General features: G+C 41.8%; 1 protein-coding gene across 1 annotated transcript in view; it reads right to left on the reverse strand.

Moving 5' to 3' along the window:
* SLC9A9 (solute carrier family 9 member A9) overlaps window positions 1-26,571 on the reverse strand; it is a 341,581-nt gene that overhangs the window by 95,047 nt on the left and 219,963 nt on the right. The window contains exon 12 of the mRNA XM_024214834.1: window positions 19,193-19,346. Within this exon, the coding sequence (XP_024070602.1) occupies window positions 19,193-19,346 (154 nt within the window). The remainder of the gene's footprint in view (window positions 1-19,192; window positions 19,347-26,571) is intronic.

The following is a 26,571-nucleotide window of genomic DNA, read 5'->3' on the forward strand; positions in this document are numbered from 1 at the left end:
CGGGTGGCAGCTCCCAAGGGGGTTTCTGTGATCCAACCCGTCACAGTTTCTATATAACATTTTCAGTAAAGGTAACATTTTCAAAAATGCTAAAGGCCCAGATTTTTAAAGCTATTTAGGCATTACTTCACCCAGCATTGCAATGCCTAACTGACTTAAATTACTAAGGGGCAGATTCACCTAAGTTCAACATTTAGGCACCACTGACATCCTCAAAACCACTATGTAGCTGCCACCCAACCCCAAATCCCCAAAGACATATACATTTCCACCAGTGGGCACATGTACCTAGGTCTCCAGTCCCAGGAGGCTGACCTACTACCAAGCTATTGGGTATTCTGAAGTAGGAAAATTAAAGCTGTTCTTGTTTGTATAATAATGAAATATTTATTGGAGGAGGGATTTGAAAGTGGCTCCTCACGTTCCAGGCAAGTGCCCCAACCACTGCGATATAGACTCACTCTCTCTTTTTCCCTGGCCCTTGCATTTCACTCCTGGTTAGCTAGGTGGCTCTACACTCAATTTGTTGACTTCTGAAAATCCCTTTAGTAAGTGCCTAACTCCCCCTACAATGCCTGCAGTGCTTGGGCACGTAATCTGGAGCTGAGAATTCCACTAGGCGGCAGGGCACCTAGGAGCTAGGTGTTGCAATGCCAAGTACCTTTGTGAATCTCGCCCTAAGTACCTATGTCACTTTTGAAAATGAGAATTAGGCTTGCAAGTCAATTAGGTGTTGCAGCATCTGTATACCTTTAAAAATCTTGGCCCAAGGGCCTGTCTACACAGTGAATTAGTGTGCAGCAAGCCAGGATGTAAATCTACAGTGCACTAGCTTGCAGAGTAGACAAGCCCTAAGAGCCATCTTCAAAAGCAACTTAAGAATTTAGGAGCTTGAGTCCCATTGACTTTCAGTGTGAGTTAGGCACTTTAAAAATCTGGACCTTAGGCATTTTTGCAAATTTTATCCTAAGTGCATGTCCATAAGTTTAACCACTATAGGGCCACTAGTTAACTTTGGGTGTCTTAAGTTAGGGCTCATATTTCTACTTTAGGGAGCTCACACTGGTACTTCTGTTTAGCCCAGTTCAGCTATCCAAACACTAATCATAGAATATCAGGGTTGGAAGGGACCTCAGAAGGTCATCTAGTCCAACCCCCTGCTCAAAGCAGGACCAATTCCCAACTAAATCATCCCAGCCAGGGCTTTGTCAAGCCGGGCCTTAAAAACCTCCAAGGAAGGAGACTCCATCACCTCCCTAGGTAACGCATTCCAGTGCTTCACCACCCTCCTAGTGAAAGAGTGTTTCCTAATATCCAACCTAGACCTCCCCCACTGCAACTTGAGACCATTGCTCCTTGTTCTGTCATCTGCCACCACTGAAAACAGCCGAGCTCCATCCTCTTTGGAACCCCCCTTCAGGTAGTTGAAGGCTGCTATCAAATCCCCCCTCATTCTTCTCTTCTGGAGACTAAACAATCCCAGTTCCCTCAGCCTCTCCTCATAAGTCATGCGCTCCAGACCCCTAATCATTTTTGTTGCCCTCCGTTGGACTCTTTCCAATTTTTCCACATCCTTCTTGTAGTGTGGGGCCCAAAACTGGACACAGTACTCCAGATGAGGCCTCACCAATGTCGAATAAAGGGGAACGATCACGTTCCTCGATCTGCTGGCAATGCCCCTACTTATACAGCCCAAAATGCCGTTAGCCTTCTTGGCAACAAGAGCACACTGTTGACTCATATCCAGCTTCTCGTCCACTGTGACCCCTAGGTCCTTTTCTGCAGAACTGCTACCTAGCCATTCGGTCCCTAGTCTGTAGCAGTGCATGGGATTCTTCCGTCCTAAGTGCAGGACTCTGCACTTGTCCTTGTTGAACCTCATCAGGTTTTTTTTGGCCCAATCCTCTAATTTGTCTAGGTCCCTCTGTATCCGATCCCTACCCTCTAGCATATCTACCACGCCTCCTGAACCCTCAAATGCAGAACGGGGATCTTTAACTTGCCGTGTGTCAAATCCCATTTGAAAATGGGGGGGGGTCTCCACTATTACGCAAATTTATACCAAGTTTTTCCTCATTTCACTAGCTAAAGCCGGGTTGGGATTGTTCAGTAACTGAATGGAAATCTTCCAAGGAATACCTATATGCAAGTCAAGTGGCATTAATGATTCCTTAGGTAGCACTCTTCTCTGAATCAGGAGTGGGTGAGACATAAAAAAAAAAAAAAAAAAAAAATTAATGGAGATATCCTATCTCCTAGAACTGGAAGGGACCTTGAAAGGTCATCGAGTCCAGTCCCCTGGGTCATAAAACAGACCCTTGATCAACAACAGTCAACAAAGATCCTATGTCACTTTTTGTAAGAATGGGGTGTTAACTCCAATGTCCAGACTAAACAAGAGTAATTACATTTTGCCTACCTCCGTTTCCTCTTCAGTTTCAATTGCATACAGTGCTCTTCCTTAGGTTCTAGCCTAAGCTGTTGAGTTAAAACTGCTGCTCCATTCCACCCCAGAGGTAGCTGTATAGCAGTGGCAGATGAAACAACCCCTCTCTCTTTTATTCACCTTACAGGGGTCTTGAGATTCTTATCAGTATAAGCTTGTAGAAGACTGAGACTCATGGCTAGAGCATGCTACACAAGTGCACAGCATTAGTATCATTACCTAGTAAAACAATAAGGGAAAGAATCACAGCTGCAGGTCAACTTTGTATTGTGTTTGAGAATTAAATGTAATGTAATGTGAAGTTCTGATTAAAAAGCCATACATATCCTGCCTTAAGTGTTGATTCTTTGTGTTCCTACCTCAACTACCCTTAGGACTCTTGATATTGTGTGGCTGTATAAGAAGTTGTTAAAGTCCAGGGGGAAAAAACATCTAATGCACTGCAAGGCATCTTTAAATGTACGGTTCTTTTTTTAGTCCATCTCCTCTAATTAAATTTAGTTTCAAGTACCATGAGCTGCCTTCCAGTTAACTTCAGTTGACTGCAATAACAGATGGCCTTCCAACAAAGACTCTTCTGCCCTCTATTTTGACAGCCTTTTTAAAAGTGTGATTTTTTTTCCAGTTTAGCAAAATCACAATGATTAGCAATGAAGTCAGAAAAGACTGAGTACAGACATTTATAAAGAAAAACAAAATGAAAGGCTTGGGCACTGACCTGGACTGTAACTCTGACCTTGGGCCATTTTTCACCTGCAGTACATTCCCATTTAGTTAACAAAGAGCCAGAATTTGTAAAGAGAGAGAATTTTAGATGCACCTTCGAGATTCCATTTATATCAATGACATAATGGTGTCAGATCTTTGAAGGAAGAAAAGAAAAGAACATGCAGCAACCGGTATTACATCTTTAAGTGCATTGAAATCAATTACTTCCTTGCTGAGACAAGAGATAATTTTCCCATTTAAATCTCACAGCTGTACTGACTAGCAAATTATTGTTGGGCTGTTTCTTTTATGATAATTAACAATAAAAAGCCCATGTTATAGTGAAATTAGCTGTTTACTAAATGTTAAAAGCTCTTACTACAGCACAGAGACCCTGCTTCTAAGGAGTACACTATCAAATATATGTCTTAATGAACCTTTTTATAGACAACCAATTACAAAATAGTTGTATAGGCTTGGTACCAAAGAGTACCATAGGTTTTCTGCATTTCAGGGATTCACTATCCCAGTCCTGAATTTTAAACGGAGGGTCACACATAAGCCCAGGTGTTCTCCTGGGCCACTAACACCTTTCTCCGATTTAAATAACTGACAGTAGCATCTTCATGGAGAAGGTGAGAGATTCTGGTCTTGAACAGCTAGCAACCATGTGTAGGACTGTGTGAAATAAATGTTCACAACAAACCCTGAAGTTGTGCAACTCTTCCCTGGTTTCAGGCTGCACTGAAAACACAACATTCAATGTGTCCATGACATTCATTTATTAAACAATTTGTTTAGGGTTAGAGCAAATCTCCTGTTCTTAAGGAAACATGGGCCAGAACTTTAGGTTGGGCAGCGTTACTTGTCTCAGCTGCAGCTGTATTCAGTAATTAAGGGCAGCTGCCCTTTAATGCTTTGTTGCGGAGGCCAGGTTGATCAGTGAAGTGCTGCTAATCTATTGAGGCATGACATAAACTGGGGCATCTTCCCCCTGTAGATCCTTAGGGCCTGAATCTCCTCTCACATATCATCTTTTTACAGCAGTGTCACTCCACTGATTTTAACACTTACTCCTGATTTACCCTATTGGCAGTGAGAGAAGAAATGGGCCCTGTATCTGGAAGACCAGCTAAAGTTGTCTCCCAGACTACTCCGAACCATTCTGTTTACGTTACTCTGGTTTTATTTCTCCATTGTTCAGAGTGGGGCATTGCCCCAGGTAACTCAGATGCAGCTTATGGCTTTTAGTTACTCATGTGAAATGTATTGTTTTTCATGGTTTAAATATAGAACTAAACTTGGAGGTTTTTAATATGTGTTGTCCTAAGGTTACTCTGAACCCAAACACACAACTGATCAGAAAACCAAAATTTCCTGAAAAAAAAAATAGTGCTGGAACAATCCCTCTTTGAAAGTTCTGGACTGAAATGTAGGGACGCATAGCTCCCAAATTGCCAGCCCACGGTTACGGCACACTGTTTCCATGGCTACAAGGCAGGAGTGGCCTTCATCCCAGCGTCTGTGATTAGGAAACTTATTTGGCTGACTTGATTGTCTCCCTCGCAGCTGGCTTTCACGTGCACAGGATATGGGTTTGTTATCTCATGTTGTTGTACACTGTACACTCCTCCTATGCGCAAGAATGTGACCACTTAGAAGTGTTGTAAGCAGAGTAAGGAAAGAAATAAAAACCCCAGGAAAAGTTTTCCTGAGAGGCTTTTGGCTTGAGGCTTTTAAGGCTTTCTGGCTACCACAGACCTGGTGTTCTGTTTCCTTTGATCTGTCGTCGCCACAGCGAAAATTTTCAGGTTTTCTGCAGGATTTTTCAAAATGAAACTAAATGAGCATTTTTATTTCATTTCAATACACTTCAAAATGAGATGTCAACATGGAAATTTTAATTTTGCTTCAATTTAAAATGTCATTTTGTTTTGCTTTTTGGAAACAAAAAAAGTCAGATTTTCTTACTTTTGGTTTCTGGGTTTTCTCACTCTCCCCCCCCTTTTTTATCTTCCCCTAATTTTTTCAGTGGAAAAGGTTAGAAAACAGTAAGCATGGGTGAAAGTTAGTTTTGCTATACTTCATATACTTGAAAAAAAAATCTTTTACCTGGGGGTGAGGGGGAAGTGGGTAAAGAGGCACAGAATTAAAAAAAAAAAAAAGGAGGGGGGGGAATAAAAATCAAAAGAAAAAAATAAAAAATCTGATAAAGGAAAACTGACAATTTTGGGTTTCCAAATATAAAATAAAATACAATAAAATAAAACATTTTAAGTCAAAATGCACAGAAATTTCTGATTTGGTTTGAAATATCAACTTGAAATGAAGTTTTTATTTCATGTTTTTTGGTTGGAAAAGTTGTCAAAAAATTTCCTGCAGAAAACTGTGTTTTCAACCAAACAACATCTTTTCAATTTGAAAAATTTCAGTTTTACACAAAAGTCAGGGGGAGAGGGATAAAAATGAATATATTTGGAAACCAAATATAATGAGATGATACAAAATTACTTAAGATAATTAAGTCCAAAGTTGACTGTGAAGAGTTAACAAAGGGATCTCACAAAACTGGGTGACTGGGCCACAAAATGGCAGATGAAATTCAATGTTGATTAATGCAAAGTAAGGCACATTGGAAAACATAATCCCAACTATACATACAAAATGAAGGAGTCTAAATTAACTGTTACCACTTGAAAAAGAGATCTTGGAGTCATCATAGATAATTTTCTGAAAGCCTCTGCTCAGTGTGCAGTGGTAGTCAAAGAAACTAATAGAATATTTGGACCAATTAGGAAAGGGATAGATAAGAAGACAGAAAATATCATAATGCCACTCTATAAATTCCCAGTATGCCCACACCATGAATACTGTGTGCAGTTCTGCTTGTCCCAAAGATAATTAGAATTGGACAAAGGACAGAGAAGGGCAACAAAAATAATTAGGGGTATGGGACAACTTCCATCCGAGGAGAGATTAAAAAGACTGGAACTGTTAGGCTTGGAAAAGAGAGGCCTAAGGGGGAATATGATAGAGGTCTATAAAATAATGACTGGTGTGGAGAAAGGTAATAAGGAAGTGTTATTTACCCCTTCACATAACACAAGAACGAGGAGTCACCAGATGAAATTAATAGGGAGCAGATTTAAAACAAACATAAGGAAGTACGAACTTCTTCACCCAGTGCACAGTCAGCCTGTGGAACTCGTTGCCAGGGGATGTTTTGAAGGCCAAAAATATAACTGGGTTCAAAAAAAGGATTAGATCATGGAGGATAGATTTATCAATGGCTGTTAGCCAAGATGGTCAGGGATGCAACCCCAGGCTCTGGGTGTCCCTTGGCCTCTAACTGCTAGAAGCTGGGACTGGATGAGAGGGAATGGATCACTCAATAAATGGCCCTGTTCTATTCATTCCATCTGAAGCATCTGGCACTGGCCACTGTAGAAGTCAGGATACTGGGCTAGATGAGCAAAGGAAGATATATGAAGCTAAACTACCCAATCACCATGATTAACACGATCATAAATCAGCTCTTTAAACAAGACATTTACCTGAGCCTTTTCAGAAATTAATTTGTAAAATAGCAAATAGTACTGGATGAATAGATGTGACAAGTGAACCTCACAAAGGATGGTTTGGATCAGTATCCACAAGTGTGGGGGTGAAATCCTGGCCCTATTGAAGTCATTGGGAATTTTCTCACTGTCTTCATTAGGGCCAGGATTTCATCCCAGCTGTTTATCTGAAACTTGTTAAGACTCAAAGTTCCATGTTCCTTCCACCCTTAAATAGGTCCTGATTCAGTAAGATATTTAGGCATGTGTTTAACTTCAAGCATGAGTTTTCACACTGATTTCAATAGGACTACTTAGGATGTTAAAATTAGACAAAGTTAGAGGTTCAGCTTACTTTGAGTGGCTTGCCAAATTCTGGTGTAAAGTAACAATGCATCAGTTAGTTCTAAAGAATTCTCATCTGATAGTTTAGAAATAGTCTAGAGATATTAGACAGTTTGATTCCTTTGTTGTTGTTTGGGAAATTTCAGTACATTGGGTGAAATTTCAGTACAAGCCAATAGTTGGGTTAAACCTGGGGATATTTTGGTTGGAGGAGTCTCAGTATGAATGCATGCTTACTCATACTAAACCTATCACTGAAATTTTGATATAGTATTTTAAATGTTGATAACATAAAGGAATCATTTCATTAATGCAAACCCTGATACTGATGCTTGATTATACTATTCCACGCTATATGTTGGCTTGAAATTCTCTTGAAATAGCTATAGACAAATCTGGGTTTCTGTGATAAATCACAGTCATTATATGATTAATTCACAATAAGCTGAAATGTATGAATCTGTCTGAAATGCTATTTAACTCTTCCTATCTCTTGTACCAAAAATTCTAGAATAAAAATGTAATTCTTATTTCCTACTTTCTTCACCCTTTGGGGTGACCACTTGGTGCTTATCAGGGACTCCTACAGCACAAATGGTTTTGAAGTTTGTTTAGCATCATTCAAGCAAACTGATAGGGTGAATAAGTCTGGTAGAGCTTTCTTAAATCCTTTATCTTACTGGGAAAGTACTGAGATAGGCATTGCAGTAAGTCACTAAGATTCATTACTTGCACTATTTCTCATTTTCAGATAGAAATGAGTGGAAATGATCCAATTTCTCTTTTTATAATAATGTCCAATACATTTAGTGTCCAATTTCACTCTGCCTCTTGATTTATAGCATTTCCAGATGAATGGCTCTCCAGCCACTGTTATAAAAGCTACTATTATATATATTATAAAGTTATATTATATATACACCTTTCTGGTGTGCAGAGTAGTGTCCCTGGGAAGAACTTTCATATGACCTTCTTGATGTATACGATTGATCAGAACCTCAGGTGTAGAATGAGCTATACTCTGTGCACCTAGAGAGGGACAATAACATAGGTGGCTTTTTGCCATGTCCTCCCTCCTCTAGTGGGGCCAGCCAAGGTGTCAGGAGTGGGTGGATAGGCTGGGTCTGCTGAACTCTTCCCCTTCTATCACACATTGAATTCTGAGCTGCAGTGGTGGTGGGGTCACCCAAAGCATTGGTCTTGGAATTGACACCCTTTGAGATTCATGGAACAGTTCCTCCTCTGAACTATAGTTTCAGGCTCTCAGCAGATGTTTTCATGTCAGTTACACTTGGGTCATGTTTTCAAGGGGTTCTTCACAATTGTGAGAGCAAGAAACTTTTTTTGTTTTAATGCCAGCTCAGATTCTGATGTAATTACATAATTCTGCAAGCTCCTATAGTGCCTATGCCTTAACCTCTCCCCAAGAGAGTCTAAAGTGCCAGAAGCCAGGCTTTCCTCAGTCTCCAACATCTAATGTTTTGTTAGCATCAAGACATCCCAGGTGTAATTGTACATGAGGCTAGGAGCAACACCATGGCTTAGTTGTGTGCAGGGGCAGACAGCTGGCTAGGCTAGTACTTACACCTTTCTACAAATAACTGCTATAGTAACGATTAGACACATGATGTTTAATTATAGGCTTTGGTGGATTTCAGTGGCATTCAGCTGGGGATTTAAAAGACTTCCCAGCCGAAGACAGTTTGATCTCTGTTGAAATTGTGTCTAGGCTACAGGGAACTCAATGAGCAAAAGTAGCTTGGCTGAAATTGGATTCCCAGTGGGAGACTTTATTGTAAAATGATGTAAGGAACCTACTGCACTATTGCTAAGAAGAATAAAAAAGTCTGTGAAAACAAATAAAGAACTTTGCTCATCAGAGCTTTAAATCATCAGTGTTATTTATGTTATTGTGAGGGAATATCTTCTCTGCTGATTACAAGCATTCTAATCAAAAAGCAAAATAATAAACATAATAGCATGAAGTGCACAGAAATATAGAACATTGTAAAGATCCAGACGTACTAGAAAACATGCATCCTTTAACCTAAACTATGTGGCTCTGTGTTATGGTTACTAGGAAATTACAGTTGAACACAGTTAGGATGACATTTCCTTTTGCAATAGTGAATCAATGGACCCTTCATTTTCACTGAATTGTTTTCTAGCCCCCAAGAGAAAATATGACACAATTGATTACAGGTATAGGATAGAAGAGGCCAGGAAAAAACATTTAAGTAAACCTCCTTTTCCAAAATGACCTTCCTTCATCTTGACAAATAGTGAAAGGAAAATGTGCTTATATAAGCAAAACAATTAAGCAGATTCATCACAGTTCATAGCTACTGTATCATGGATAAATTTGAGGTTGTAATGCATGCTGATGTCGGATCTTATTTTGACTTTTGCCAAAGACAAGCTGTGTTTTGTCTTGCATGGAGCAGGGGAGGAGAAAAGAGTACACCACAGTTCTGGTATGTGACACTTCCCTGTGCTTCTGTGGGACTGCGGATGGCAGGAGTGGATGCTGTGTGTTCAGGGAACTGAAACAGCCTTTCACTTGGCCCAGGGAGCTGAGGAGCAACAAAGACCCGCCTCATTTCTTCCCTCTTCCCTACACCCACCTTAAATACATGACCACAGCCCAGTAGTTCCATCTTGGACTGTAAATGGGCCCAATCCTTTTAGCCAGAGCAGTGGGTGCCCCTTCCAACAGTACACCAGTAGCAGCCATCGCCACTCCTGCAGACCTGTGCTTCTCTCTCTGCCCTAGCTTTCAGCACACCAACAGTTAGCCACACAGCCTGTCCTACTAGTCAGGCTACTGATTTTCTCTCCACACACCATCCCTGTCCTTTGCCAGCATATGAGCATACAGCATAAGATCCCCATGAACAGATTAACTTTTTATGTCATCCACAAATGTTATTAGGACACTTCCACTTTTTGTGCCCAGGTCATTAATAAAAATGTTAAATAAGAATGGTCCCAAGACTGATCCCTGAGGAACTCTACTAGTAACCTCCCTCCAAGCTGACATTTCACCTTTCAGTATGACCCATTGTAGTCTCCCCTTTAACCAATTCCATATCTACCTTTCAATTCTCATATTAATCTCAATCCTCTCCAATTTAACTAATAATTTCCCATGCGGAACTGTATCAAATGTCTTACTGAAATCCAGGTAGATTAGCTCTACTGCAATTCCTTTGTCTAAAAAATCTGTTGTCTTCTCAATGAAAGAAATCAGGTTGATCTGGCACAATCTACCTTTTGTAAAACCATTTTGTATTTTATCCCAATTACCATTTATCTCTATGTTCTTAACTACTTTCTCTTTCAAAATTTGTTTTAAGGCCTTGCATACAATTGAGGTCAAACTAACAGGCCTGTAGTTTCCTGGATCATTTCTCCCCCTTTCTTAAAAATTAGTACTATTTTAGCAATCCTCCAGTCATAGGGCATGACCCCCCAAGTTTACAGACTCATTACTTGATTTCAGTGGTCTTACACTGCGAATGAATCTAAAATCAATATGTCATCTGTCACAGATTTGTTCTTTCCTCCATTGGCTGAGATTGGGAATTACATCTATTATTGAAGCTGAGACTCCTGAACGAGTGGATTCTCTGGAGCAACATCTCAATGACCTCTCTCGATATTCATGTCCCAGTCTGAGCAATTATTTTTGTTTACTTTGAAGTATTTCTCATTAATAATCAAAGAGACCTTATCTAATATATACAGATGGGGGATGACCACAAAGACATTGTTAAAAGTTAGTATTTCATAATGCTTAGTGTTTCTTTGAATAGAGACTGTAGAACACTGAATAAATGCTTCTGAGTCATTGAAGAATTGCTGCAAAAAGCTACACAATATGTCTAGAAGTCCTTTGACAAATATTTGCACAAGGGGCGATGATAAACAAACAAGATCTAATACCTATCACAACAATATTTTTATACGACATGTTTTATTAATAGCTTTGTATTTCTGCTGTGCCTGTCAGGAGAATCATTTATCCCCAAATCACTGATTTGAGATTTACTATAAAATGTAGTTTGCTGTTTTAATCTGAGTAAGGGGGAATGAGGGGGAAACATGCATCCAAAAGCATTAGCAGGTAATACCCAACATCTCTGAAGACACATTTATTGAATGCTTCAATTTGTCTGTGAACTCATGCTTAAATGGCCATATTCTTTGTTTTGCTTTTGAAATATCGTGGTCTCTCTCTCACACATGGATACAGGTTCACCCATTATCAGCCAAGACCAGCACACCCCAAGCCTATCACAATGGGAAGAAATGGCCATTTTTTCTTGTTATACCATGCAGATAAAACCCAAGGACAAAGTAATGTTTAGGTATCTGATGCAATCAATTCTGTTCACAGGAAGCCAGTTAGTAACTAAGGGGAGGGATAGCTCAGTGGTTTGAGCATTGGCCTGCTTAAACCCAGAGTTGTGAATTCAATCCTTGAGGGGGCCACTTAGGGATCTGGGGAAAAATCAGTACTTGGTCCTGCTAGTGAAGGCAGGTGGCTGGACTCCATGACCTTTCAGGGTCCCTTCCAGCTCTATGAGATAAATAAATATGGAGATATACCTAACTAAGTAAATTATAATACATTTAATTTATAATACATTTAAGTATGTAGGCCTAAAGTGCCTAGAGATTTTGGGTGCCCAATTTGAGAAACCTTAATGAGGCCTGCTTCAGAAGGTGCTCATCTCTTTCTGAAAATAAGACCACCTTAAGATGACTCCTTTGGGCACTCAGGAATCTAAAATAACTGGTCACTTTTGAAAATTTAGGCCACATTCTTTTAAAACTAAGATTAAAAATAATTCAGCCTGTTTTTTCTCCTCGAGAACTCTTTAACACACATTTTTGTAAGTCACTCTGTGTGTGTTGGTGAAACATGAGGTAATTGCAATACTTTATCCATAAACTGAACACTGATGTTCTTAAGACGGAATATTGCAATGTAGTGTAACATAAGGAAGAATTACATTTCTAAACTCTTTTAGTCTTGCCTTTCGGAACAATTGCCTCCATGATGATTACATTGATTGGTGTGGTTTCTTTTTAAAATTGTATTTTAGGGCGTGGAAATGTTTAAATGATCAGAACAGATTCTGTGATTGAAAGACATGATTTCCCAAGCACTGAGCATCTTGGTTAGACCAAAAATCAGCCTTTATGTAAGAATGCACAAGTCTTTCAATGGAGTTGCACTTGCTCACTTAAGGTTTGAATTTGACTGAAAGTTCTGGACATTGATAATGCTGGAGGGGGCTCCTAGGACGCACGTGAGCCTCTTGTTAACAGAGTTGGCCTTTGGTCCTTGTAGGCTAGTGTGTACCTGAGTATTCCCTCACCCCTCCCCACATCCACATTTTGCTCAACCATCTGCTACTATCCAAGGTTCCCAGCCAACTCTCCACACTAGCCAAGGGACAATTTCTTCCCACCAGACCAGCCAGTGAGTCCTAAGAGGGTACAACATATAGCACTGGTTGCTTTTGGGATGGAAAGGGGGTGGTGAGGAGAATATGGAACTGACACATTTTGGGGGCAAAGAAAGTATATGGAATTTTTTTTGCAGAAATTTTTATCACCTGGCTGACATTTTGTTGACTGAAGTGGAACATTTGAGGGAGCCCACATTGGTGACACACAGATTGTTTTGACATAGATCAGACTATATATTTTGGCAATTTGGTGAACAAATTGGAGAGCTGGGAAGGCACATGTAGTTGTAGAAGAGAAGAAAATTATTTTGTAAGACTGTCATCTGTGGAGGCGGATCTTCTTCTTTACTCCAAAGAAGGGAGTGACAGGCTATATTTACAGAAGACTGAACTCTAGTAAAACAGATATGATCAAAGTTCCCTACCTAGGGAGAGGTGGATGACTTGCTAGATATCATTGAAACAGATTGCCTTTTACAGAGATTATTATTTATATAGCACCACTAGTTTGCATGGCACTGTCAGATATACAAGAAGTCAAGGTCGTTGCCCTGACAATTTTACAATGTAAATTAGACAGATAACCCAATAAAGAAGCCAATAACCCAATAAATAATTACAACACACCATGGTGTGCAGGGGAGGGAAGAGATCAGAGCATACAATGGGAAGGGAGGACAGCTTTTGGAAATACATTATTTGTACAGTAAACAAACCGTTTTTGATAGATCTGAAACAAAATATTTTTGCTTATTTTTAATATCATCAGGTAACAGATGACCATTGTTTACCTGCACCTAGGTTAGTTTCTCTGCAACATGTCTAAACTCAAGCACAACCTCTCTGTGACCTGGCTAGACTCAATCAGCCTGGGATAGGAAAGAGCTGAATCCCCTGAGCCACTGACTGGAGCAATGCTGCTAAGCTACTGGCCTGTCCCACTTGGCTATATGTGCACAGAGGAATATTTACATGGATAAGGATAAGATCCAATTAATCCAACTAACCTCAGTGATCATAGCTTGAACTCCCTAGGGGGGTAACTATTTAATCATTTATAGATAAGCCAGTTAAAGTTCAATAAATGTGAAATTGATTCAAAATATTCATCAGGCAGAGAAATCAGGGACATAAAAACCACATTTTTCTTTAAATATAAAATTCCTACATAATTCTCTCTCTTTAGCTGTGAAGTTGATGCAGTCAAGAAATTCAATGGGAATTGTGCACCTAACTCCTTTAAGCTCCTCTGAAAATCCTAGCCTTAGTTACTAGACTAAATTATTTTATTAAAATCAATCAATTTAGAAACACAGGCCCAGATCCTCAAAAGTACTTAGGTACCTAATTCCCATTGAAATCAGGGGTCCTGGGCAGAAGCTATCTTTTCCTGGACAGTTACTATCCAACTTCAGTGGTTCCGATGTTTCATTAAGGAAAGGACAGGAGGTGAAAGAGCTAATGAGGGTGGGATGAGCAGGAAGATACTCACACTTAGTAGATTTTAGCTAATCATGTTAGTATCAGCCACTAATTTAGGATCCTGAAGACCTTTACTCTCATGGGTGGTCTTGACTGATGAGATCAGAACCACTGAAGTTAATGGGACTGCTTATGTCGGTAAGGGCACATGAGAAGCTGCCCTTCGAATTTCCAAGAAACTAGATGAGGGCAGGTATCTAGGGTTCTAAACTTGTCCTGGGAAATAGATGTGTAACCATTATATTTTTTTTCCTCCTGATCTTAAGCAATGTTTCACTTCACAGGATTGAATCAGGATATTCCTCATCAGCCCCAGTTTTTGCTGCCACTTGCTTTAATTTGAGGTAGGGTTATGTAACAACTTTTTTGCTGAGTAAAAATGAAACAGTAGCAAGTCTGCTAAGGATGCCAGACACCTGAGGTGTATATCTAAATTGCAATGAACTTGGCTGACATTGTAGGAGATGAGAGATTTAAAAAAAAAAAAAAAATCAAAGTATCAAGGAAATACAAAGCTCACATACTATATATGGATGCCAGCATTTTATGTTTATACAGTAGATTTGTATGCTAGTCCTGATTTTGTCTGCAAGCTTTTTATCTATGCCTCTTTATTAAGGCTCCCATTTAGTTATCTTCAGCTGGTATTTTACAGCAACAGTCTGACATGAAGGTTTGTTAATCAGACATTACTCTGTAAACAAGCAAAGCATACACTATATATAGAATAAATGATAAGCAACTGTGAATTACAAGACGATAATGCCACTAAGGTTTTATTTGGTGACATTATAAGTTATAAGCAACAAAGAGTCCTGTGGCACCTTATAGACTAACAGATGTATTGGAGCATAAGCTTTCGTGGTTGAATACCCACTTCGTCAGACGCACTTTGTGGGTATTCACCCACGAAAGCTTATGCTCCAATACATCTGTTAGTCTATAAGGTGCCACAGGACTCTTTGTTGCTTTTTCCAGATCCCGACTAACACGGCTACCCCTCTGATACTTGACATTATAAGTTATGGCAGAGAGTCCTGAATGGATTATGAAATAACCGGAACTCAGAAATGGCATTAGAACCTCGTTAAAAGTTGCTTTGCAAAACACCAAATATATCTCTATATAATGGATATTACATTGTATTAAAAAAATTAAACATACTTTCCCCCACTTTCCTTTTCATCTCTTTTCTCTCACTTACCCACCCATCCCTCTCATAGCTATCCACCAACATGAATTCATTTAAAAACTCACGCAATAAAGGAGCAAACTCATTAAGTAACAAATCATTGGCTGAATGCTGCACAAATAAAGAGGCTGGAGGAAATGCATAAAGAATTTCTGGTAACTTTTGCAATTCACATGGTAACCTCTACTCATGAATTACAGTAGTTGGCAGAGCAGGGCTTAAGGTGGATAAAGCTTGGTTACTGTAGCGGTGCCTTCTCCTGGCCCCTCCACAAACTCAGTCGGAGACTGCTCCAAAGTACATGCACCAGTGCTCTTTTATTGTTCGTGCCTAACCCCACGACCTACTATTTACATATCTTACAGACCAACACCCTGAGAGACCGCTAGCTTCTCCTGCCAGCAGGGATCTAGCGCTCCTTGCTCCTTGCTCCTCCCTTTCCTGTCTCTCCCCCCTTGGTTTCCTCCCAGTCAGCTTTATATAGCAGGCTGGGCACTCAGGCCCCCAGGTGCATCCCCTCAGGTGATTAGGATGTGGCCTCCCAGGCCAGTCCTAACTAATCCCCCTTTTAAGAGGAGCTGGGCTAACAGGGGCCTGGCTTGGATCTCCTAGCCAGCACCCTGTTACAGTTACCTATGAACTGGGACCTCCAGAATCAGTAGCTCCCCTTTGAAAATGTTGACCATAATATCTCACCTCTTGTTCTGCTACTGCTGCCAACCTATTTTCTAAGAGGGAGGCTGGAAGTAATCTGGACCCATCCCTGAACTTCTTAAATTTACTTCCAGGGCAGGAGTCCTTCTCATTTAGGACATGTCTACAATTCGAGGTGGGCTGTGATTCCCAGCTCGAGATGACACACTCAAGATAGCTTTCATCAAGCTAGCATGCTAAAAATAGAAGTAGTCACAGCAGTCTGAGCAGTGGGAGGGGCTAGCACCTTGAGTACATAGCCATCCGAGATGCTAGGCATGTACTAGTAGTGGCTAGTCCTTCCTGTCACAGCTACACTCTACTTTAGCATGCTATGTCTCCTCAAGATGGAAATCACACCCCCAGCGTGAATTGTAGACATATCCTTGGTTAAGAATTATCTAAGTAGAAGCATGACCAACAGCATGTTCCTGACTAACAATAGAAAACTGTGATTGTTGTTTGTTCCTCTGGTGTCCAAAACTGTATTCATAACTACAACCAGAGAAAGATTACAGCCTTCTCTGTGTTCTTGAGCTATACACAGACTATAAACAGGTTATTTCAGATAGTTTATGTAACAACTCCCTCAAGATGAACAAAAATACCCTCCATTCATGAGTTCTCAGTTAAAACAAACAAACAAACAAACAACCCACCCAGCAGTTACAGGAACTGGCCTTTTGGGAGGGTGGGATCCAAGCATCCAGCCTACCTGTGACAGGCTCAGCTAAGCGTAGGCCTGGCTTGATTGTTAGTAATTAGACATGAGTGAGGCCTCCTGTCTTGGGAGACAGGATTATGGAGTTAAATGGATCAGCAGAATCAAAATGGAAATGGAAACAGAATGTCTGTGTTAATGAAGTTAGATAAATCGGTCAGTAAGCTAAGAGACAGAATGTCTGTATTAGCTCAGGTCAGAGGGAACACCTTTACAATGGATGAGATATCAATGCACAAAATAAACCTGGAATGTAAAATGAGGTAAAGAGTAAGTTGAGCATGGAACATATATGGACACAGCATTCTGTACAGCAGGGGTGGCCAACCTGAGCCTGAGAAGAAACCAGAATTTACCAATGTACATTGCCAAAGAGCCACAGTAATATGTCAGCAGCCCCACATCAGCTCCCACCCCTTCCCAGCGCTTCCCAATCCCTCCCCGCACCTCCCGATCAGCTGTTTCATGGTGTGCAGGAGGCTCTGGGGGGAGGGAGAGGAGCGAGGGCATAGCAGGCTCAGGGGGTGTGTGGAAAGGGGTGGAGTGGGGGCAGGGCCTGTGGCAGGGTTGAGCAGTGAGCACCCCGCAGCACATTGGAAAGTTGGCGCCTGTAGCTCCAGCCCCGGAGTCGGTGCCTATACAAGGAGCCGCTTATTAACTTCTGAAGAGCCGCATGTGGCTCTGGTTGGCCACCCCTGCACCAGTGGATAGTTAATTGCCCAAGTAGCTGGCTGACAGTTAATTAGGCAAGGAGTACCTGAGCCTAATACAGGCTGATGAGGGCTCAGTCAGGAAGCTCTAAAACAGAGGAAGCCACCTGAGGAGAGAGGATCCACCATGGGGGGGGGGGAGGCTGGGTAGGAAGCTACTCCCAGTGGTGTCTTCCAGGGGAGCAGAGGTTCATGGAGAGCAGGAACAAGCCTAAAGAGAAAGTGCTCCCAGGCAAGGGACCAGAGCAGCTCAGGAGAATAAAGTGGGTGAGGGGCATGGGGAGCTACTAGGGGATGACCACTGGCTCAGCGGAGAGTGAAGCACTGGTCGGGGAAGACTGGCATCCAGCAGAATGCCCAGCACAGGCCCAAGTTCCAGGCAGGAGGGGCGAGACATGAGACTGGTTAAGCCAGGAGTGGAGAGTTTCCAGTGCAGTAGGTAACTGAAGCTTTTTGTGTTGGTCTTTTCTGTTAAATAAATAATAGAAAGGCCTCCTTGGACTTATTTATACCCTGGGTGAGGGGAAGCTGAGGCAAAGGCTCACCTGCAGCATGGTGCTTGACTACAGGGGGCTTGCCAGGGAGACCTCCCCGCCCTTACACCAGCTCACCTTAGAATTAACCACAGAAGTGTTTGCTGGCATTTTATAGAAACGAGAAACAACAGGAATTGAAAGACAGTGGATATTAAACCTCCTTACACAGAGGCGGTCACCACTGAGCACTCTTCTTAAGAATAATTTAAAATTTTGCCTGTTCTGCCTCATGGCAGAATGTACTTGCATCTCCCATAGCACACAGATGTCTCTGTTTTTCCCTGTCAGAGCTTTGAGGAGCACGACAACCTCGGAGAAGGAATGCACTGTGCTTAGCAATCAGCTCATACGTAGTCTCCCTCAATTTTGATGCCAAGGAATCAAAGGTGACCAGAGGGAATAGTTAGAGGTATGTTATAATATGTACTGGGCTAAAGGCTGTCCTCAGCTACACCTGTGCAACCCTACTTAGTACTATAGGGTTGCATGAGTGAAACTGAAGAGAGGATTTGGTCCATCACACTTAAGCCCTCCCACCTTTTGAAATGAGCTCCAAATAGAAATAGCAAATATGCTGTACGCATTATACAAAATGCTCATTAGCATTCAATCAAAGTGCATATCACATTTCTGACTACATATCCCTTCTTTTGCAATTAGAAATTAAACAAAATTAAATAAATAAAATGATGATTTCCTTCTTCCTGATGTTGACATAAGAGTGTGTGTGTGTGTGTATGTGTGTGCACAGTTCCAAGAGATTCTGCCATTGTCCCCTGACAACCTGGATGAGCACATTTCTTGCATACATTTTGCTATCTGCCCGTCTGTGTCACTAGCATGGCTATGTAATAGTTTCTAGGAAGGGGTTTTGATAAGCATTGAAGTTATGTTTGGCATTTTTGTGAACAAGTTTTTGATTAGGGCAGGAACTGTTTTTGTATCTATATCTTTTAATCTCATATAGTGCCAAGCACACTATGTCAGCATTTAATGATAATAGTGAGTTTAAAGAACAGTAGAGGAAACACACCTTTAAGAATCAGAGAGAGGCTTGAATTAGACATTTGGACCAACTCTCTCTCTCTCTTTCCCCCCCCCCCCCGCCATTCCGTGGTAGCTTGGACCCATCCCTATCAGATGGATCTGAAGGAGAACACTAGATCCATACCCTCTTGAAGTTCAGAGACTTTCAGAGCCAGATCCAAGTTTTGTGGCTTGTAACCATCTCTTCTGAGAACAATGAGTATTGAAAAGTCCAGGGGTTGGCCATAGCCATCCTATTATTTTACAGTATTAAATAATTGTCAGATAACACTAACCTGATCTGAAGCCATGTGAGCATCGGCGTGGTGCCCCCACCAAAAACCCAGACTGTGAAAAACACAATAAGCAGTGTTGTTGTAAACATCATTTGTTTGGGTTGAGATTCTGTGTCCCGAATAGCCAGTGCAAACGCTATTGCACCACGTAAACCTGGGAGAGAAAAGAGACATGCATGGAAACTTAATACGCTTGGACATAAAACCATTTCACTCTTTTCAGCCCCAGTCCTATTCCTTGTGAAAAACCTAAACAAGTGGGCCTAAATATCAATGGGGGAGAAACAGAATGCTCATCTCCTCCCTGGCTGCTACAATAGCTTCCGCCATGCTGGTGTCTTCTGCCCAAATAAGGACATTTGGCCTGAAGATTCATGTTGCTACAGGGAATGAAATGTTGCTGCCTCCAGCAGTGGCGTTGGAATAATTTGTATAGTGGGGGTGCTGGAAGCCATTGAACAAAACTGTCAACCCTGTAGCTGATGGAAACCACTTCAAACCAGGGGGTGCGGCAGCACCCCCAGCAGCCCTAATTCCAGTACCCTGGCCTCCCAGGACTCTGATGAACTTTCTTGGGCTGGAGAATTTAGTCTGTGTTCATGTCTATAACACAACTATTTGTAAAGCAAATTTCTGCAAACATGTCAAAGCAACTAGTCCTCACTGAGGAATTAGATATCGGGAAATCTCAGTTCAAATTAAAAAAATAAAAGGAAAAAAGGAGAAAAGAAAACCTGTTTGAATTACCAAAGGGGAGCCCTCCCCCCATTTAAAATTTCTCAAGTGATAAAAACCATTTTTTGACAATGGCCTCATATTTCAAACAAATGAAAAAGCAGAAATTATGTATTAAAGTTGTAAACACTACAGACAAATAGTCAGACTGTGAGCCTTTCAGTAACAGACACTGAATCATATTTAATTGATGTGATGGTGTTTAACTCACACACAATCAGCTTTGCAGATTTTTCACAATGAAACCATCCTGATATTTACAGACTAATTAGACATTTGTTTTATATCCATATAGTTCTTTATGTCAGGAATAATCTCCAACAGCCAGACTCTGACACCCTTATTCATGTTAAGTAGCACCGTAATCCTTTGTGTAGTCCCATTGATGGAATTAAGTAGTAGTTATCAGAATGTGGTCCATTAGGACATTTCTTGTTTGTGGCCAAGTGAAATATAATAATTTAAAAATCATTTTTGTGCTAAGAACAAGCACAAGCAATAAAGACTAAAAAGTAGTTTTTAGAGAAAGATTTAAATGCCGGCAATACAAGATGCACAATAAAGGCAGTTTTAAAACTATTATATAGCATGGCACTTGAAATGTTACAATAAATGTAAAATTTATCCACCTGCAAAAGATACAAATGGGGGGAAACAGCTAACTTTGAATTTAAAAAAAGCCCCTTAGGGTATAATAAGCAAACAAAAAGGACCTCATAGTATGATATATTACAAAAGACAAAAAAAAAAAAAAAAAAGCACTATTCGTGGCTGCATAATAGAAATACTTTGAACTCCCCTAATGCTTTCCTTTTATCTTTAATCTTTATTAGTTTTTCAAGAAAAATACAAAAATCAATGGGGAAAATGCAAAGAGAACATTTAAATTAATACAATTCCTATGAAGGGCACAAAGCACATTGCAAATATTAACAAATTAAGCCTCACATCAATCACCTTGCAAGGTAAGTAAGGTTTATATGGGGAACATTTCACCCACTGCAGAAATGTAATTATCTTTGGAGTAGAACATGGCAGCCGTTTAACAGTGCACAGCAACAGTGTGCAACATTGTGTACAGCAAATGAAGGATTCTGTATCAAATCAAAAGCAGAAGCATCACATGTACAAGCAAAATGGAATAATCTCAATTGAAATTTGTCAGTGACACCAGATTTAACATCTCTGGCTCTTGGAAGTGCTTGTTTTTACTTTTTATCTACCCTATACACCATATTTGGGTGTTGGTTTATTATTGACTCACTGGGAAGAGTGTCACCAATTGAACACTAATACAAAAGACCTCATGTAAAATGAGGGAGGTGTTAGTGCTGCTCTTCATAGCCCTAGTGCCACAGCATATGGAATATTATATGCAGATCTGGTTCCCTTAGTCTAGGAGGGGGATGGAGGAAGGGAGGGAAGAGTGAGCTCCTTCTGGCGCGGGGGGTGGGAAGAAGGAGGAAGGGAAGAGCTAGCTCCTGCCGGACCTGGGGCAGGGAGGCACAGAACGTGTCTCCCCAAAAGGGGTCAACGTTAAATTTCTGCACATGCCCCTGGTGGGCCCAATTGGTAATTTAGGAAGTCTATGCAGGAGAAGGAGAAATGGGAAACCTGAGATGCTCCAAAGCTTTGCAGAACAAGGAGTGTTTTTGTGTGTGTGTGTGTGTGTGTGTGTGCACGTGAATGTGTGCACACGAGAAAGAGAGAGAGAGAGAGCATGTGAAAAAGATGAATCTATGGTATATATGTGGAAAGTGGGGTCTCTGACTTACAGTAGAAAAGTGAACAAAGAAGGTGCAGTACAGTGGGATTTTCAGTACATGTACTATGGGGAAATGGGGTAGACTAGGTCATTTTGCCTCCTAGTGGATAGGGGAAAGTTGTTGTTTCTGGTCTGTGTATGGAAAACAAGATGTGATATGTTATGGCTGTGTGATGGGGTGTTCACCCCACATTAGCATTGAAAGGGTCAATGAGGCTCAGAAGGGATTAATTAATCAGTTAGACCACACCTGGAGGAGAATTAGGCTTGATAAGCAATCCCTGATTAAGGATGGAGCCCAGCTGAGCAGAAGCAGGCCCAGCTCACATAAAGCCATGCAGCGAGGGCAGAAGGAGGCTGCAGTCACTCACTGGACTTAGAGAGGGAAAAAGAGAAAACCCAGAGGGAAAGTTGATGCTCTGTGAGCCTGGCCCTGAGGGACGGGCATACCCAGAGAGATGGTGGAGTAGGAAACAGCTCAGGGAAACAACAAGGCTTGGGATGGTGCAGACTTGGCCATGGATTCAAGGGTCCCTGAACTGGAATCTGGAGTAGTGGGCAGGCCTGTGTTCCTCCCACCACTGGGAAAGTGGCAGTCTTAGCAGTGAACATGAAGACTGCCTGAGATAGTTTGTATGGAGAAACTTTGATACTCCAGAAAGGGAAAACTATAATGACCTGGATGGAGGGCTACGCCATGAAGAAGGAGCAGCCAAGTCCAGAGAGAGAAAGAAGTATGCAAAGGGCAAACAACAGTAAGAGGAGGCTGGTCGAGAGCTAATCCTCAGGTGAGCCACAAAGAAGTGCCTGCCCCCAGCGGTGAGTAGAGAACCTTGTGACAGGTCCTCTGATCAAGGAGCATAAATGGGATAGAGGAGCGTCAAATAGCTAGTCTGGATATGAAGGGTAAGATGCTTAGCATAATGAATGGGTGGGTGAGCAGAAGCATAGTCTATGATTGGGTCTATGAGCTGTATGCAGCACATGCATGGTGCTTTGTGGGAATTTGTAGCCCACATTGGTTATGATCTCAGGGGAGTGGTTTAAGAGGGATTTAAGGCTAGATAGGGATACAGGAATAGAGTTAAAGATGTTTATATAAAGTGGCATATCTGACCTGTACACATTTAGTTCAGAGATTTCATGAGCTGTGAGTATAGCAACCTTAAATATTGCAATGTTTTTTGCTGTTAAATTTTATTGAGTCTGTAATCAAGTTGTAATAATTATGACTGATTAGCATGTGGCTCCTGGCCATGTCAGGCAACACAGTTTATGTGGTCACAGAAGAAGGAACGAGAGGTCAGAGAAGTAGGAAGAAAATCCGAACTTTGTCTACCTGAGAAAACTTAGAGTGAGACTTTTGAAAGCACTCACGGTTGGCCTCACTTTGCTCCTACTGAAGTCAAAGGTAAATCCTTCGTTGACACCAGTGAGCAATTAGGCCAATACTGAGCCCTTTGAAAATCCCAGGGTCAACCTTTGATAACAATGATAATCTCAGCAATGGATGATGGTTTAACTCCATGAGTAGGCAGGAGCAGAGTGTGTTCAGTACTGCTTCAGAAACTCTGGTGGAACCTTGCTCATGACATGTTTCAGTCCACAAACAGCTTGTGTACTAACTCCTAGGGCAGGGGTGGGCAAACTATGGCCCGTGGGCCGGATCTGGCCCATCAGGGCTTTGGATCCAGCCCGTGGGATTGCCACCCCTGTGGTGTCGCGGGCTCTGTGCTGCTCCCGGAAGCGGCCGGCACCACGTCCCTGCGGCCCACCACGTCCCTGTGGCACTGCCCCCCACAACTCCCCTTGGCCAGGAACGGGGAACCATGGCCAATGGGAACTTTGGGGGAGGTATCCACAGGTGATGGCAGCGTGTGGAGCCCTCTGCCACCCTCCTCTCCCCTCCCCCAAGGGCCACAGGGACGTGGTGCCGGCCTCTTCTGGGAGTGGCCCCGGTGTGCGCTGCTGCCACCCTGGAGCCGCTCCAGGTAAGCGGTGCTGGGCTGGACCCCACACTCTGAACCCCTCCTGCACCCCAACCCCTTGCCCTGAGCCCTCTGCCACACCTCGCACCCCTCCTGCGCCCAACCCCCTGCCCTGAGCCCCTCCCGCACTCCTCCCTGCACCCCTACCCTGAGCCCCCCCTGCACCCCAACCCCCTTCCCTGAGCCTCCTCGTACACCTTGCAACCCTCTTCTGCCCCAACCCTTTGCCCTGAGCCCGTTCCTGCACAATGCACTCCCTCGCGCATTCCAACCCCCTGCCCCAGCCCTACATTCATGGCCCTGCATGCAATTTCCCCACCCAGATGTGGCCCTCAGGCCAAAAAGTTTGCCCACCCCTGTCCTAGGGAGAAGTCAGTGATGGGACTAAAAGTCCTCTCCTGTAATAGCTGCAATTCTTGAGCAATTCTTGTTTAGTTAAGGACAACAGCTTTTCTATTTTATTCCGACTATTTGAGCTACTTTGGTTTGCTTCTCGAGAAGTCTAATTAGCACTTATGGCTGCTCTGCCTGAGGAATGAAAGCTTCTTTGTCTATCAGTTAGGAGCCAGTCAGAGTTGCAGTGAGTTATTTGTTCTGTACCTTGATGAAAGCTTTCACAGCTGTGTGTATTGTCTGCACTCGATAACCAAATCTTCTCTTCAAGCAACTTCCATTTAGAAAACACTTCAGCAATTCAAATGATTAAGGCCATGTCTACACTAGCACTTATGTTGGCAAAATGTTTGCTAAGACACCTTTCTTTTTGTAAGAAGAGGCTTAATACTTAACAGTCAGAATTAAACTATTTTAGAAACACACACACAGTTTATTGAAAGAAGGATCTTTCTCAGCTCCCTACTAAGTGGTTTTACTTCTCACAGCTCAAACATTCAATGGGGTGTATCATCCCCTCCCTGTGATAAAGCTCAGTGGAAGAAACTCTCCAAGGAACTCTTTGCAGAGAGCCTCCCACTGGCTAAATCACAGATTGGGAAAAACAGGAAAGCACAGCTAGAGATGAATAGAGATCTTGGAAAAAAACAGGTGGTTACAACTGGGTCACTTCCTACCACTGTTTTCCTTCCTCAGTTTCTGGTCCCAGACAAGGTAAAAGAAAAATAAAACAAACTGTCAACCCCAACCGGGCTCAGCATATAGTCCTATTTCCTCAGAAAGGCTTCTCCTGCCCATCTGTCAGGAACCTTCAGGGTAGGTCTGTCCTCCTTCTCAGCCTCTCCCTTCTCAGCTGGGTTGCTCCCTTTTCAACTCTGCCCAGTTGGAACATGCTCTGCAGGATCAGAGGGCAGGGCTAGCTGGACCCAGTATTGTTATTTAATCTCTTCCAGCCCAGTGTGGGGTTTCTATACTCCATTATAGGTCATGATAAACTCTGGATGAACTTGGTGGTAAGTGTAAAATAAATAAATAAATAAATAAAAATAAAAAAGGTCTCCAGTATCTACTCTTTGGTTTACAAGGCTTTGCAGAATTCATTACAGTTCCTCTCATGAGCTCCTTGAGTTTAATTAAGAAGAGATGACACTGCCAAAAATTAAGTTTAGTTCTATACACCATCGATTGCAATCACTGGAGAAGGTCTGAAGACCTTTTAGCTAGAAAATGCATCTGTACCTTCTGAGGCCAAACTCTACCCTGGTTTACTCGACTTAGAAATGTGCTTGCCTTTCTTGAAATCATCATTTTCTCTGTATACAGCTGTAATCAGTATATATTGTTTATTCTGTATGTGAAGACGCTAGGTGACTGTGGGCTATAGTTGTTAACACATATCAGAGGTACAATTATATTGGAAACCCGAATGCCTTGAGAGTGTTGTGATGCATGAAGCTTAAGGCAGTGTGAGAAGCATGTGAGAAGTGCAGTTAATCAGTGTTACTGCCCTACTTGCAGAATGTCATTTGCTTTTGTGGAAACATTTTTATCTTAATGAAATAAAATATTTTAGTGTAAAGAATTCACATTCTGATTGATTTTGAAATAAAGTACTGCATATATTGGGAGCTTTAAATATTGGCATTTTCAGTTCTCTGCTGACAGGTATTAGTTGAAACGTGAAACCGAATGCACAAGTGAGAGTTCTCACTCTTAATTGTTGGCTGCAGCTGACCTTTCCACTTCTGGTTCTGTGGAATGTGAGACTGGATTGGACAAAATAAGAAAAGTGAAAGATGAAGAAAAAGTTAGTATTCTAAAATCCTTCAATCCATACTCTGCTTTCAAAGAAAAATCAAGGGGAAAATGGGATCCAAAAGCCAGAAGTAGAAATTTACAAGAGCCAAGAGAATACATGGGTCAGGAGATTGGTAATTAACCAGAGATGGAGACTTTCATCTCTATAGTGCTGAAATGAATCCAGCTCAGAATGCTAGCTAACAGAAACGGTCACCATATAATTGCCACATAGCTGTCTATTTGAAATGAACAGGTGGTCTGAAATCCAGATCCTAAGTGTCTACATCACAACCTACCCCTCCCCCCACATCCACCTGGCATTAATTGGCAATATCATTGGTAATTTTAGTGAAGAGGATGAATGGACATGGAAATGAACTAACATTGCTCCCCTAAAGGCACGATTCTTTCAAGTCAGAAATAAGACCGATTGATGGAGAAGTATGGGGAAGCGTGCATTGTAGCTACTTCTGCTCTATCTGTTTTGTGGATAAATAGAACACTTCATATCCAGGGCTGACCAAGAAAAATTCATGCAATAAAATTTATATGAGAAAAAGGAAGACAGTGGCTCTGACTTCCTCCCTGCTTTGGAAGAACGCTTCAAAAATTTGCCTGGGGTATGGTTCCACTCTGGAAAGCAACTTTGCAAAAATGGCTCTGTGGGTTCCATATTCATCTCTCTCAATGGTCAAATG

The sequence above is a fragment of the Terrapene carolina genome, unplaced genomic scaffold (genome assembly GCF_002925995.2).
Source record: "Terrapene carolina triunguis isolate 2854851 unplaced genomic scaffold, T_m_triunguis-2.0 Scaffold88, whole genome shotgun sequence".
In the NCBI taxonomy this organism is placed as follows: Eukaryota; Metazoa; Chordata; order Testudines; family Emydidae; genus Terrapene; species Terrapene triunguis.